At 40.4% G+C, this 15,779-nt stretch overlaps 1 protein-coding gene across 2 annotated transcripts in view; it reads left to right on the top strand.

Moving 5' to 3' along the window:
- Window positions 1-15,779, top strand: part of LOC117400622 (collagen alpha-3(IX) chain-like) — a 55,858-nt gene that overhangs the window by 16,561 nt on the left and 23,518 nt on the right. The window contains exons 3-9 of one of the 2 annotated variants that reach the window (XM_059021285.1): window positions 2,110-2,193; window positions 3,988-4,117; window positions 7,688-8,084; window positions 11,667-11,747; window positions 12,479-12,499; window positions 13,260-13,349; window positions 14,134-14,169. In XM_059021285.1, coding sequence (XP_058877268.1) covers window positions 2,110-2,193; window positions 3,988-4,117; window positions 7,688-8,084; window positions 11,667-11,747; window positions 12,479-12,499; window positions 13,260-13,349; window positions 14,134-14,169 — 839 coding nt within the window. The remainder of the gene's footprint in view (window positions 1-2,109; window positions 2,194-3,987; window positions 4,118-7,687; window positions 8,085-11,666; window positions 11,748-12,478; window positions 12,500-13,259; window positions 13,350-14,133; window positions 14,170-15,779) is intronic. The other variant, XM_059021289.1, reaches the window with a different exon arrangement.

Genomic DNA, 15,779 nt, shown 5'->3' with positions numbered 1-15,779 from the left:
TACATGTACACATAAAGATAGCAGGCTAAAATCCACAAATGCTTTCTTTTTTCACAGCAAGTAGTCACTTCGAATATTGTAATTAAGTCGAAATATACAATATTGCATAAATGACTCGATATGCAGGGGTTGATATACAGGAGTCTAATTTAATTAATCTGTACACTGACTGATTTGATGTACACACCATCTTCCTTTAAATCACTAAAAAGAGATGCATGCACTGCTAACCATGGTACACAAATATATATTATCTCAGAACTGATCCACAACTGTGGATATATTGACTAGACCCCATAGTATTTAACATATATTCCATTAACAGGTTTAAAGAGGGTTACAGACATTTTCAGATATGCTATTAACTGAAAAAATGGGATTATACCTGTTTCCAAGGATATACTGTAGCTGTCCAGTGTACTGCCAGAATATGCCTCCCTGACAGAATTTGGTAGCAATTTGTGGCCGATACAGTTGCCAAAATGTACCACCTTGCCAGAAATTGCTACCCTTGTAATATTTTATAGGAAAGAAAGGTAAGTCATACCTTCCTTTATGGTAAGTCATACTGCAGTGTCAGAAAATACCACCCCTACATATTCTGTAGGAAAAATTAGGTAATAGATTGTGGCAATTTGTATTTTGGGCTCAAAACATGCCACTCCTATATATTCTGTAGGAAAAATTAGGTAGTGAATTGTGGCAAGTTGTATTTTGAGGTCTGAAAATGCCACAATTCACTACCTAATATTATGTAACCAATCCCCCCCCAGTCACATGAATCCACTGCTATGCATGTCGTAGCCTTAGAGTCGTGTTAGTCAGTTTGAATTAATTGTTATCTCAGAACTTGGCACTGACAGCGAATTATTTACTTCATACATAACAAAAAAAAACTAAGATTTTATTTTTCACAGAAAACAATGAAGAGCAAAACAAAAACAAATTGTCAAGTGATACATTTACAATCCTAGAGGGAGGATTTAGCAAAGGGGAAAAATTTGCCAGGACACAGGTGATTAAAACACTCAGCAACCACAGAAGTTTATAAAAAACTTTTATTTTCCATTTTAAAGATCAATATGAATAATATAGAAATTGTCACAAAAGTATAACATACTGTGGTGGGGTGCCCCGCCCCTGTGTGTATTTTTGTGTTTTATGATGTATGTGGCATGTTAATGTTGGTGTATATGTATTGGTGCATGGGATATAATGTGGGTCTATGTAGCACGAGTGTTGTTGTTATTATTATTATTATTAGTTTATTTAGCAGATGCCTTTATCCAAGGCGACTTACAGAGACTAGGGTGTGTGAACTATGCATCAGCTGCAAAGTCACTTACAACTACGTCTCACCCGAAAGACGGAGCACAAGGAGGTTAATTGACTTGCTCAGGGTCACACAATGAGTTAGTGGCTGAGGTGGGATTTGAACCGGGGACCTCCTGGTTACAAGCCCTTTTCTTTAACCACTGGACCACACAGCCTCCTCTGTTAAAATGTATATTTGTATTTAGGCACAGGGATTGCACAATCACTCCACGTGCAGATTAAAGTGGGTATTAGTATGGAAGCACAGGGAGCACAATTAGCTCACGTGCAGATGTACTGAGATTCCAATTGAATGATTGATTAGCAATCGAGTCTCGGTACAGCTGCATAAAAGATACAGCGTTTTACTCACTCGGGGTCGGGTGTTCGGTGAGTGGAGAACGGGAGAGCGAGAGAGGAGAACAAATTGAAAATAATAACGATTGCTACTCATGCTGGAAGACCAGCACGATGCTTGTTGTTTGGGTTCATTCACTGTTTGTCTGTCTATTTGTTTTGGCCACCACGCCGTTTTGTTTATAAAAGTGTTTGAGTTTTGTTAAAACCTTTTATTTTGTTTATTCATTTATAATAAATGCACAAGCATAATAAATGCACAAGCATAGGAGGCTGTGTGGTCCAGTGGTTAAAGAAAAGGGCTTGTAACATGCTTGTAAAATGATTTGCTAAGCTCTCAGAAGAAACAGATCTTTTAGGAATTTGACGTGATAAAAATATGATAGTTACTGTATATAAAAAGTTGTTTTAAATGCCCTTGAATGTTCTCCTTTTCAGAAATGGACCTTGATTACAACCACAACAGCTTAGATGACAACACTGTCTGCCCTAATATAAGAGTTGGACAAGATGACCTACCAGGTAAAAATTGGGTATTTTAATTTTTTTTTTATATGTTAATTCATACTTATGCTTTATGTTCATTAATCATCTCAAACAAAAGTTTATTTACGATATATATATATATATATATATATATATATATATATATATATATATATATATTATAAATAGTCAACAAAAGGGTTACTCTGCTTTCAGAACAGAATCAGGTCAATTAAACAGTACAATCATCAAATTATGGTTTTTCTTTTTTTTTCAGTAAAACACATTCAATAGTACCTTAGAGATTGAATAGAATATTAATTTATCAAGGTATCAGACTGAGGAGAATTGACCTGAAGTACTGACAGAGCAGTGTATTCAATAGATATTTACATCACACTGTGTTCTACACTAGAAATTGAATGACTGTCAATGGGGGGCAGAAGCTAGTGTAGCTCTCGCTGTGGTGTTGCTGTTAGGGGATAGCCACGGGATCAGCTCATCTGCCTCACCAAAGCCCTGCCTGGATCAGGAGACTGAGTGTTTAGTTGTCTTGTTGGTTGAAGTGAAAGAAACGCACCGTATATTAAAGAGTTGAGCCCTGCGACTCTTAGAAACTTCTGTAAGAAAAGAAAGGGAAAATAAACTGACCTCCTCAGTGTTGAATTGACATTTCTCTCTTGTTGTTATTTCCCTCTCCACGCTACACTGGTATGTGTCCTCACCTAGTCAAACCCTGATCAGATCTGAGAGCTCAACAGCTTTCAGTTTAAAGTTGTAGGACTTCTTCGCCATCCTGACCAAGTTGTATCCACAGAAATAAACTTCTATATATGCTTCCCTTAAATACTGTAAAAAAAAAAAAAACACAATAAAAATGTTCGAAAACCATGGTACTTCAAATTACCGCTGCCTTTGAATAAGCACCACACTTGAATAAACACTGCAGATGTTTTTATCAATTTAAAACAAATGCTGCAGCACTAATTAAAAGTAATACAGTATATATATATATATATATATATATATATATATATATATATATATATATATATATAAAATCCAGGTCTGCGGCAATGGAATGTGAAACAAGCAATGTGATTGGTCGAGCCAGATTCCAGCTGTCGTATATTGGATGGATAAGGACAGTTGGAGCCTTGTCACATATTCAAAATCATTGTGCTGCCTCACAGAATTACCGGTAGTCATCTTGTTTACAGTTACAGTAATTATAAAACTGAGTGACCAATTACAAACAAAAAACAGTAAGTAGACATGCCGATTTGGATGAAGAACAATTAAATGAACTGGAAGATAGCAAAACAGAAAAAATCCCCCCCCCCCCCCCCCCCAAAAAAAAAAAAAAAAAATCTATCTTTCAGGATGAAACAGCTTAACTTAGTGCAGGGGTGGGCAATACTGGTTCTGGAGGGCCGGCGTTCCTCCTGGTTTTTGTTCTAACTGTACCCTAAATTACTTAATTGGACCAATTAAGTGCTTATTAGAAGTTTTACTGGTCCAAATAATTAATTTAGGGTACAGTTGGAACAAAAACCAGGAGGAGACCGGCCATCCAGGAACAGTATTGGACACCCCTGACTTAGTGTGTAGTTCAGAGTTATTCTCTCTCTCTCCCTCTCTCTCTCTCTCTCTATATATATATAGATAGCTACACATGTGATTTTTACCTTGTATACGCAAGCCACAGTAGTTAAACATGATCACTGCAGAATACAGCACGATCACTGTAGACTACAACATGCATAGAAACAAAAGGGTGTGGGGGGATCAAGTGAAAGGGATATCACAGCGCTGTTGTTTCTGTTGAAGGCTTTGACCTGATAAGCCAATTCCAGTTGGACGTTGTACCGCTCAAGGGAGTGAAAAAGGTGGAAGGCTCGACAGCATTGCAAGTGGCTTACAGACTCGATAAAGATGCAGGCTTTCAAATTCCTACGAGGTAAGAAAAAAAAAAAATCACAGCAGATGTTTTACTGTTACAGTGAACTTGCAGGTGTTAACTCACATTGACAACAGCTTATTAGCAACACACATACAAGTCCAATCTGTTTGTGTTCCCTCTGCGTCTGTAGAGCAGGAACAGGGGCATCCATTTACTGTCATGTTTTAGGGAAAGTGTTGGTCAGACTTTGTAACACATTCCTGTTTTTTATTTTTTTTATATAATAAATCATTTTTATGACAATGCAGAAAGAATAAGGATATGTTGAAAGATTTTTTGTTTTTCTGAAACACATAAACATGTCAATTCACATTTAAAGTATATAGAAGGCTTCACATGCATTTGAACTGGTATATTTTTTAAAACAATAATTTGTGAGCAGACATGTCAGGTATCTGCACTGTAGGCTGGTCAGGGTTTTTTTTCAAGGGTTTCATATACAGTAATCATAGAATTTCCTTCCACTATAATAACTAGTATAAAAAGCTCAATTATCATATACTGTATTAAAGCTGATACAGCTCAAGGTGCTTAACATTATACACTGCATTTCTTTTAATTTTGGTTGATATTCATCAGACGATACCTTGAAAACATTATTTAAAAGCTGCAGTTCTCTTTTCAAGTCAGACCACATGTTCCAGTAAGCTGCCTTTATGTATTTTATTAGGCAACAGGAAACTCCTTTTTTATTACCTTGCCTTGATCCTTTTACAAGAAGGTAAAAGCTGGTTGCAACTTGTGTCTATAAACTTACCACCCATAGAGACTGCTAGTTAACAAGCAGTGAGTGGTAGACTCGAGGGAAATGCTCAACATCAATGTAATTGTATTAAACACATTTGATGGATGTTTTGTAGCCAACTGTTATAAAAATGCAGGATTTACTCCACAAATACAATATTTTGGGAAAGTATATGGTTTCCAGATACTATCTGCTATATATAGAGTCTTTTTGGTAGTTTTTGTTGAATACAGAATCCACTAATTGGGTCGTATTGTAAATCTGTTTTTGTAAATCAGCCATATCAACTTCTCATAAACCATTTGAGATTATGCCTTCATATTCTCAGTGTTATGGAAACTCCTTGGCAGTCATGTTGTGCTAATTTAACTTTGTGGTTTCTGGATGATAAACCAAACGTTCTAAGAACTGCTGTCATATTCGCTACTGTATTCTACAATTTTATAGGTCATTTTTTATTGATGGTTTATGTGAAAACTACTTAATTCCTCTTTGCAAAATGTCCTTTGCATTTGAAAGATAGGCTCAAGCTCATCATCTTCATATTTGATATACAGCTGTATTCTATGATTCTCTCATTCAAGTTTGACATGATTTTAACCTCTGCTGTTGACAACCAGTAGTGTGTTCACATCAGGCACACAGCTGTATTATAGGATTCTCATTGATGGTGGTTATTCTAACTGTCCAATAAAAGAAACATTTTTTGCATCCAGATTTGTTATAATCTAAGGCTATATCTCAGAATCCATTCAAGATTCAGAATTCACATTAAATAAATACTGTTTCACAGGCAAAGTATGCCCCTGAACATGTCTTCTGATGTAAAGTATTTATAAAGTATAGCTTTTCAAATTTCAAACAGTAAACACCACACGCTTTGAAATGCATCTGTAATCTACAATCTGCATAGTCAAGCTTAATTATGGAAACCACCCAGTACATATGAACTAATATGCAGCTATAATGTAGTTACAGTATATGCAGATTACATGTATTATATCTAGGGCCCTGCTTTTTTCACATTGTTTTTTTAGCCTGCAATTCAGTCCTAAGCCTCCAGATGTCCATGTAGCCACTCCAGCTAAACTGATCTAAAGAATAATTAAGTAATTAACCCATACAATCCTGGCTAATTAGAAAACACCCCCTAATTACAAGGGCCAATTATTGCCATTCTAGAAATTGATGCGTTTAAAGAAAAAGTTTACCTCAAGACTTGCTGTTTTAGAACAAATAGATGTACTAATAAACTCAAAAAGCATTTCTTTGAGAGATTGCATGCAGCAATATCAACCTTCTGTGCTGTGCACTGATGGGTATAACTTATTTTGAAAGTCATAATGTTAGAATTCATCAAACGTACAATAAAGTTGCAGAATACATACCGAGCACTGGCATAAGAGTTGCACAGCACAGATGGCAGAATAAACAAACCATGTGTTGTTAAAACGTTCCACAAAGTTTTTGAAAAATTGACAAGTTACTACAGCCGTGATCAATGCAGGATAAAACCACGTTTTATTAAGCCAGCTCACAAGCTTCTGAAGGCAGTGAGGATTTTAGACCCACAACATGTTTGTAGTTTGGATGAAGAACCTCTCCTGTTAGATTGTATTCCAGGGTTTGATGCTGACTGTAAATCAGGAATGGAGGGATATCAGCTATAGCAAAATAAAACGACAGTAGAATTTCTTTGACTGAATTTTGGAGAAATGCAGAACTATTTCCCAATTTAGCAAGAAAGACTAAAATATATTTGTTAGTTGTTACCAATTCTGTGGATGCTGGACACATTTTCACAGAGCAACGTCAATCCATGAAAGAAGACCGGGTTAACCAACTGACAATGCTTAAGTTTAATAGCAAAATAAAATGTCAAGAAATGAGAATGGATTTTGTTTGTGTCTTTCATGCAAAACAAAGTAACACTTACAGGCTTCCATGAACAGCCTTTTTTTACATTATATGCAAAGAACAAAACAAAACCACTAAAAACATAAAAAAATAAATAAACATAGCTTACATATGTTACAGAATCTATCAAATGCCCAGATTCCAATAATTGATTATAATATCCATACTGTTCAGGGATCGGTGCCAGAAACGTGAAATCCATTAAAAAAACATTATCTTCTCTTCTGTTGATGAAATATATATATTTGTGCCCGGTGTAAAAGTGTACTGGTAAATTAAAACCTATAAATAAGTATTTAGACGTATGAGGTCTCTGAAATAATATTGAAAAAATGTAATCAACTTAAAAAATCATGTTATACATATTCACAGGGATGTAAGGGGTTAAATAAATGTCAGTCGCCATCTACAGCATTCTGTTTATTAATCTGCTAATACGTACTTTGTTGTAATGGGATGAGCAATTGAAATGGTTAAAGTAACGCAATGGGATGATTGTTTAATGATTGCTCAATACGTGGCTTACTGTGGAGGCTATATCGACATCTGTAGGACTAAATTACAGGTTAAAAAAACAAGTTGTGAAAAACACAGGGCTGTGATTATATCTAATGACAGTGGGCCTACTTCCAAACCACTGAAAACAAAACAGTTTCAGAAGAGTATAATGATAACCTCTAGTAGAGTCTAGAAGTCTTTGTTCTTCATAAACATAAGTTGCTTGAGTAAAAAAACATCAACCATGTGTTATTCAATCTGAATCAATATAACTCCACATTTGCTCCATTTCTTAGCATGAAGTTTTTTCTTCCCACATCTAAAATGTTAGATTTGAACCTAAAAAAATATATTCACAGTTAAATAAAAACCCTCAGATAAATGAAATAACTATTGCATCCCTTCAGGATAATCTACCCGCATGGTCTGCCTGAGGAGTATTCCTTTGTGACCACGTTCCGCATGATGAAGAACACCATCAACAAAGTATGGAACATGTGGCAGCTGGTGGACCAGGATGGCTACAAACAGGTGGGGCTGCGGCTCAACGGAGACCAGCAGGGGGTGGAGTTCTTCCTGGTGGGCATGGATGGCAGTCTGCAAGTGGTCACCTTCCCAGGGGTATCACAACTTTTCAACACAGAGTGGCACAAAGTGCTGGTGGGAGTGGAGCGCGATCAGGTGACCCTCTACCTGGACTGCCAGCCTATTGGATCCAAACCCATTAAGACCAAAGGTACTGTCAATACTGAAGGGGAGACTCTCATTGGAAGGCTGGATGCAGATCCTGATACCTCTGTAGTGGTAAGTGTTTATATATGAAAGAAAGGTTCATTGAGTCCTGAGACATTATCAAATGGACAGTGTGGCCAAGCAGACCTGAGAATTGTTAAGTGCATTGTTTCGTAGGTGTATACCAGCGCTCCAGATAAGGTTTTGCTTCATTGAGTAATTTACTCTCCAATTTAAACACAATCAGCACGATTTCCAACAGCGGCAAAATAAGAACAAGGTCGCACAATGATTTTAAAAGCCTGATTAATGTAACCACGTCACCTGATTTATATTTTTTAAAGCATCAACAAGTGAATACAAGATTAATTTAATCTAAACCCTTTGAAAGCCATATACTTACTGACCCAAGTCAGTTTTTAGAAATCACTTTGCGACCTAGTTCTTATTTTGCCTGTGGCAGAGCAGGGCTCCGCCCTTGCCTTGGAAATACTGGTAGGGTAGTTAAATTCTCCTCCCTGCCCAGGTTGATTGCGTCAGGTGGGAGCAATCAAACAATTAATTATTCAATTAGTCACCAGCCACCTGGCATAAAAGGAGGCCTCAGCCTCCCAGGGGGAGAGTTCTAGAAGGAGAGGAAGCAAGAGTGTTTTTCTGTGTGTTCTGTTTTTCTGTTTGTTTTTGGATCCAGTGAAGGCAACGCCCAGCCTGGAAGCCGTATTTTTGTAAGTTTTGTTTTGTGTTGATTGTTTGTGTTTTTGAAACTTTTTTGTTTGGCCCTCGTGTCGGTTTATTTTGTATTTTAACGTATTAAAAACTTTATTTTTGAACTTTCACACTGTCTCTGAGTCTCAACCTCTGTCATCCTGTCACAGTTGGTGTCAGAAGAGGGAGAGCGCCTCTGGGGACTCGGAGCAGGAGTGCAGGATTTTTTTGTTTGTTTTGTTTTTGAAAAAAAAAATAATAATAATAAAAAAAATAATAATAATAATAAATGGGCAAGAAGAGCAGGCAGTGGCAGCAGCAGAAGCTGAAGCAGCAGCAGATGCTGCAACAGCAACAACTGGAGGACCTAGCCAGCTTGTTCCCCTGGTGCTCCTGGTGCGGTAAGGAGGACCATCACTGGCGGGTATGTCCAGAGGAGCCACCGGCTGACTGGTGCGGTCGCTGCGAGGAGGACGGGCACAACTGGGCCGGATGCCCCTATGTGCCGGCCCATAAACAGAGGGGAGGAGAAGGAGGCAGAGAGGAAGGAAGACATGGGAGGAAGAGGAGTGGAGCACCCGATGCATGCAGTACGGGCATGAGGAGCACCACTGCCTGGAGGTGTTGCAGGACACAGACCTGGAGTAGGAGGAGCCCGAATGTCCTGCGCCTGAGAGGGAGGAGCCCGAATGTCCTGCGCCTGAGTGGGAGGAGCCTGAACGTCCTGCCCCTGATTGGGAGGAGCCCGAATGTCCAGAGCCCAAGAAGGGGGAGTCGGTGCATCCAGAGCCCAAGAGGGGGAAGTCGGTGCGTCCAGAGCCCAAGAGGGGGAAGTCAGTGCGTCCAGAGCCCAAGAGGGGGAAGTCGGTGCGTCCAGAGCCCAAGAGGGGGAAGTCAGTGCGTCCAGAGCCCAAGAGGGGGAAGTCGGTGCGTCCAGAGCCCAAGAGGGGGAAGTCGGTGCGTCCAGAGCCCAAGAGGGGGAAGTCGGTGCGTCCAGAGCCCAAGAGGGGGAAGTCGGTGCGTCCAGAGCCCAAGAGGGGGAAGGCCGAACGTCCACAGTCCAAGTATCCGCAGCAGAGGGAGAGTTTCTGCTGGTTCCACCTCCATTGCCGTGGGAGGACTGTGTGTCGCTCCCACCTCCACCAGCAGAGGGAGAGTACCTGCTGGTTTTGCCTCCATCGCCGCCACCAGCAGAGGGAGCATGCCTGCTGGTTCCCCTGTTGCTGCCGTCCCGAGAGTCAGAGGGGGTGGAGCTGCCGTCCCGAGAGTCAGAGGGGGTGGAGCTGCCGTCCCAAGAGTCAGAGGGGATGGAGCTGCCGTCCCGAGAGCCAGAAGAGGTGGAGCTGTTGTCCCGAGAGCCAGAGGGGGTGGAGCTGCCGTCCCGAGAGCCAGAGGGGGTGGAGCTGCCGTCCCGAGAGCCAGAGGGGGTGGAGCTGCCGTCCCGAGAGCCAGAGGGGGTGGAGCTGCCATCCCGAGAGCCAGAGGGGGTGGAGCTGCCGTCCCAAGAGCCAGAAGAGGAGGAGCTGCCGTCCCGAGAGCCAGAAGGGGAGAAGGCTGAAGCCCCTCAGCAGCCCTTGCACATGCTGCTGAGAGGAGCTCAGGGGAGACGCACCCGACTGCGATGGCAGGAGTTGCCAGCCCGCCTTCAGAGGCCGCTAGAATGGCCACAGCCACCACCGCCAATGCCGGAGTGACTGGAACTGTTGCCATTGGAGGAGCTGGAACTACCGTTGCCGGAGTGGCCGCCATCTCCGCCTGCTGTTCGTGAGGGGTCGCTGTTCCTGCCTCTGCCACCAGAGGGAGACGAGCTGCTGTTCCCGCCTCTGCCACCAGAAGGAGACGAGCTGCCGTTCCCGCCTCCGCCACCAGAGGGAGACGGGCCGCCGTTCCCGCCTCCGCCACCAGAGGGAGACGGGCCGCCGTTCCCGCCTCCGCCACTAGAGGTGCCACCAGCGTTGCTCCTGCTGGAGGGTCCAGGTTCCCTGCCAACGTTTGTGTGCTTGGAAGGTCCGGTGCCCCCGCTATTGAAGAAAGTTTGGGGGATCCCACATCAACCCCGTACTTTGTACGTGGGGGGGAGGTGTGTGGCAGAGCAGGGCTCTTTAACGTATTAAAAACTTTATTTTTGAACTTTCACACTGTCTCTGAGTCTCAACCTCTGTCATCCTGTCACATTGCCCCTTTTGAAAATCATGTGAGTAAAATGTATTTTATGTGTGTAAAATGCAACATTATCTTGAAGTGTTGAGTGTTTTCAATAAATACTGTACATACTTTAATGCTAACTTATCGGGTATGTATTAACTACATACAACCTTACATTTTAACTATAAGGTTACTTTGAACTACTGTACAAAAACAACAATTATTTGCTTTATTGACCACAAACAATATGGCTGTAAAACAAATAAACACAGTAACAGAATGTATTTGTTTTTATTCCAACACTGCAGATGGAATATACTTTACAAAAGGGTTCTCTCCAAACACAGAATATTGTATTTATTATATAGATTTAACTCCAAAAATATTTTTTCAATGCCTAAAACACCCACTACCCCTTATCTAGAATGCTGGTGTATACTGACTTCATTACAATGTGATTAATAAGTTGAATTGTAAAATAATATTCACATTGTAAATGCAAATCTTGTCCTGCAATGAAATGATACAGTACAGTCTGGGTAAACAAACACTATGAGACAGCATAGCAAAGCCAAATGACTGACTCGGTTGAAGTCATATTCAGAGCGGAAACCTCTTTTAAATGATCATTGTAATTATAAAATCAGGTAAAGCACTTGCCATATCATAGCTAAAGTCTCTCTCACTGGTATAAAACCTTCAACTCTATCTTGGCTTAAATATAATCTGTGTGAGCCACAATTGGCTAACAACAGTGTGTTTGGGATTCTTCTTGAGCTCATCCAGTAATTCCTTTACTTTCAGTTTGAACTGCAGTGGATGCTGATACACTGCGACCCCCAGAGAGCCCAGAGAGAATCCTGCTCTGAGTTACCCATTCAAGAGGTAGAACCAATCAAAAACCATCTGCTTTCAAAAGTACATTCCTTTTATAGGCGATGTTTGAACTTCTTGTGAACAATAAGGCACAGTCTGCAGAGGGGAGGGGATTGGTACAGTAAGCTCCACATGTATCTCATTCAAGTTCACAGAGCTTGTCCACCTTACACCAGTAGAAAAAAGGCCACTCTTAACATTGTTATTGAATTTCTTTTAACAGTTTATCTCTCTATCTAAGTACAACAAAAAATATGTATCTTTTCCAAAACACATAAAACATGGAGACTTTAGTGCTGCATTTCTTTTTTGTTAGTGAAATGATGCACTGGTCTGATATACAAGATAAATATATGGGAGTGCTTCGATAGTTGACGAGTGGGTTTTGGTTGGGTTCCCTTGTTCATGTAAGAGTTCCATTGTTGTCACCAGAGAATGAGACAGGGGTATCTCTCAGTGGAAATGAATACTCAAAGGCTTTCATTTATCAGAACCATCAGGAGGAGTATCAGCCTTTTGCATAATAACCCATGTTCTGCTTTCTCTGCTTTTGTTTGGCAGCTTTGGACTTTATCTATCAATTCTTTATTATGGAAGCTTAATAAATCTCAACCCTTGCAACCATGAACAGCTACTGTCTGAGAAGGAAATACTTTTTGTTGAATCAGTTTCTGGGTGAAGGGGTTACGTTTTCACTAATGCACCATTTTTGTTGTTGTTCTTTCCCCTGTTTTCTTCAGAGAATTATTCCCAATGCTGAGGTATTTATTTGATTTTTTTCTGCCTTTTGATTGCTTTTGCTTTAGAGTATATGCTTTTGCTCGCTGGTTGTTTCTGACTGGGGATTATCTACTTGTTGACTAATTGTTATGTCTTATGGGCAGAAAACATATTGTTAAAGCTAAGACTATTCCAAAGGGTTTGCTGACCCCTAAGATGAATATTAACACCATTGAAGGTAAGACAGGCCAAGATGAAACCAGCTGTGCTACCCACCCAAAATTAACCCCACTTTGGAATCATGGCCATATTGCAAATTACAGAATGTGACATTTTTTTAAGAAAAATTATTTTCTTTCACAATAACCCTATTCCTTGTACACAACATCAATTAATTTTATTTGAATGTGTTTTACTTTTACACCCATTTAGTCAAATCATGTTGTTCGTACTAGAAATGCATGCACAATTCAGGAAGTGTTAGAACATAACAACTTCTTAATGCCACTCCTGTGACAAAAAAGGTACTTGTGGTATAGTATGACATCACTCTCATTCAAACAGTAGAACAGAAGAGACCATATTAAATAAACTCCACATTCTAATGGAATTGATTATCAACTCATTGTATTATCAAGCTCAAATATATATCTTAAGGTCAAAAGCAAAACTGTGGTAACTGTACATAATAACCAAACACATTTTTCTGAATGTAATGTCCCACCAAAACCAAATGTGGTAAAATGTGCAGCTTCAGAAGGCCTCTTTTTTTGATTGTTAGCTTGTTTCTCTTCCCTGTAGCCTGGCCGAGATCCAAGGCCTGTCCCAGGTCCCCCGGGTCCCCCGGGCCCTCAGGGGCCTCCAGGAGACCATGGGATGGATGGGAAGAATGTAAGTATGTCTATGGGGTCGTAATTTGGGCATTATTTTTATTATTATTAACTTTGAGAATTGAAAAATGTTATTGATTTCATTTTTTTCTTTTGTTTACTATACAATATTATACAATCAAGTGTTGAATGCACTGATCTCATAAAGGATCAGGTGTGCATAAAATAATGAGCTTCACCTCACCTAATACTGGCTGGCTTTTTGTGGAACTACTGCGCCAAGGAAATGCAGAACCAACATTATGTAAAAAAATGACATTGTGCAACAATGCATAATAAAACAGCCAACGTTCAATCATAGAATATCGTTCATGATTAAGGGAACAAACCATTTCATTCTCAGAAGCATTTAATTTCTACAGTTTGTCATAACCTTGGCTGCGTGGCTGGTACGATTATAAGTTACCAGGACACTTTCAAGCTTTTTAATATGTGTCTACTTTATGTTGTGTTTGCATTGTCCCAATGCACCAGACTGCTTATGCAAGCACAGTTTGAGTAACCTAGACACTTTCAAAAGGTTCCTGGATGCAGCATTTGTGCTGTTTGCCAATTCTTTGTTTGACAGTTATCCTTCCCCCCCAACCTCAATAACCTTGTTTCTAAGTAACATCAAGAATTACTGTAGTAGCATTTTATATTTCATAGTTTTCAGCAGAATCTGGCAGACCAAACTTATTTTCATCCTGACAAACTTGCTACCAGCATAAACTCATAGTACACATTTTAAAGCTGGCAAACAATCTGTTTCATGTGCTGATATATTAATTGTATGTGTTTTACAGGGTGTCCCTGGCCTTCCTGGAACACCTGGTCTACCTGTAAGTATCACTACTTATACAATGTACAGGTAAACTTAAGGGGAATGTTTTATGCATTTTAGAAGTTGAAATATTTATGATTTATTTCTTAGCAGGCACCCTAATCCAGGGCGACTTACAGTTGTTACAAAGTATCACATTACAAAATATCACAATACAAAATATCACATTACAGATAAGAGCAGTTATACAGTACAATAGAATCAGTAGTAAGAGCAAATTCAGATGAGAGACAATAAAAAATACAGTGAATAATTACTTTATTTATAATAATAATTACTTTAGTAATTAATAAAAGTAAATTCCATTAAGAGCAAGTAGTAAATACAGTAAATGGATAAGAACGATAAAAGCAATTACAAAAAAATGTGAATACGGTTACCTTTCAGAGTGAAATCAAGTACAAGATATAGAAAATATAATTATGATTGAGAGCAGTAGTAGAATACAGCAAAGTGTGGAGCAGTTCAGTGAAAGCACAAGATGATGCAAGTACTGATATAATTGGGTGCCATATCCAGTATGGACGAGAGTTGTGATGTTTACAGATGCTACCTGAACAGGTGTGCCTTGAGGTGGTCAAGGACTGAGCAGTCCTGATATCCGTGGGTAGGTCGTTCCACCACTGAGGGGCGAGGGTGGAGAAGGAGCGAGCTCTGGAGGCGGGGGAGCGGAGTGGGGGGGGGGGGGGGTACAGCTAGTCTGCCAGTTGCAGAGGAGCGGAGGGGGCGAGAGGGTGTGTAGGGAGAAATAATAGTCTGGCGGTAGGAGGGGGCAGAAAGGTCGAGACAGTGATAGGCAAGTACAAGAGTTTTGAATTGGATGTGAGTGGTGATAGGGAGCCAGTAGAGGGAGCAGAGCAGCGGTGTAGCATGGGAGAAACGAGGAAGGGAAATGACAAGGTGAGGAGCAGAGTTTTGGATGAGTTGGAGCGGACGGATAGTGGAAGCAGGGAGGCCAGCCAGGAGAGAGTTGCAGTAGTCAAGGCGGGACAATACCAGGGCCTGAACTAGGGGCTTTGTGGAGTAGTCGGTGAGGAAGGGGTGAATTCTGTATATGTTGCTGAAGAAAAAGGGGCAGAGAATGCTTTGACAGGAAAGCAGAGAGATGGTGATGTACCGCTCGCTCAAGGGTTGTAGAGGAAAGGTAGAAGGGAGACAGGATGGTAGTTCTGGAGTAGAGCAGGGGCAGCAGCCTGGAAAAGGTGAGCGGGGAGGGGGTCCAGAGAACACTTGGTGGGTTTATGGCTCTGGAGCAGGGAGGAAAGTCGAGAGGGGCGAGAAGGAGGAGAAGGAGAGTAAATTAGTAGGGATTGCAGAGGGTGATGGGGAGTTAGTAAGCAGAGGACAGGGGGTAGGTAGGGAAGGAGACGAGGTATTGACGGTGATTTTGGAGGAGAAGAAGGAGGTATGAACTATGAATAGAGGCAAACTGATTTTAATCTAATAATCCTTCCTTCCAACTTCAAACACTCCAGGTTAAATATATTTGAAATTTAGTTTAATACACATATTTTTTTTAATAAGATCTGTAATGTTATTTGGTACGATTAACATTCCAAAAAACATAAAATTCAAGGGATAAATTGAAGAATCATCATCTTACTGAGA

This window comes from Acipenser ruthenus, chromosome 4 (genome assembly GCF_902713425.1).
Source record: "Acipenser ruthenus chromosome 4, fAciRut3.2 maternal haplotype, whole genome shotgun sequence".
NCBI classification, from domain to species: domain Eukaryota; kingdom Metazoa; phylum Chordata; class Actinopteri; order Acipenseriformes; family Acipenseridae; genus Acipenser; species Acipenser ruthenus.
This window is presented reverse-complemented; position numbering and strand designations above follow the sequence as displayed.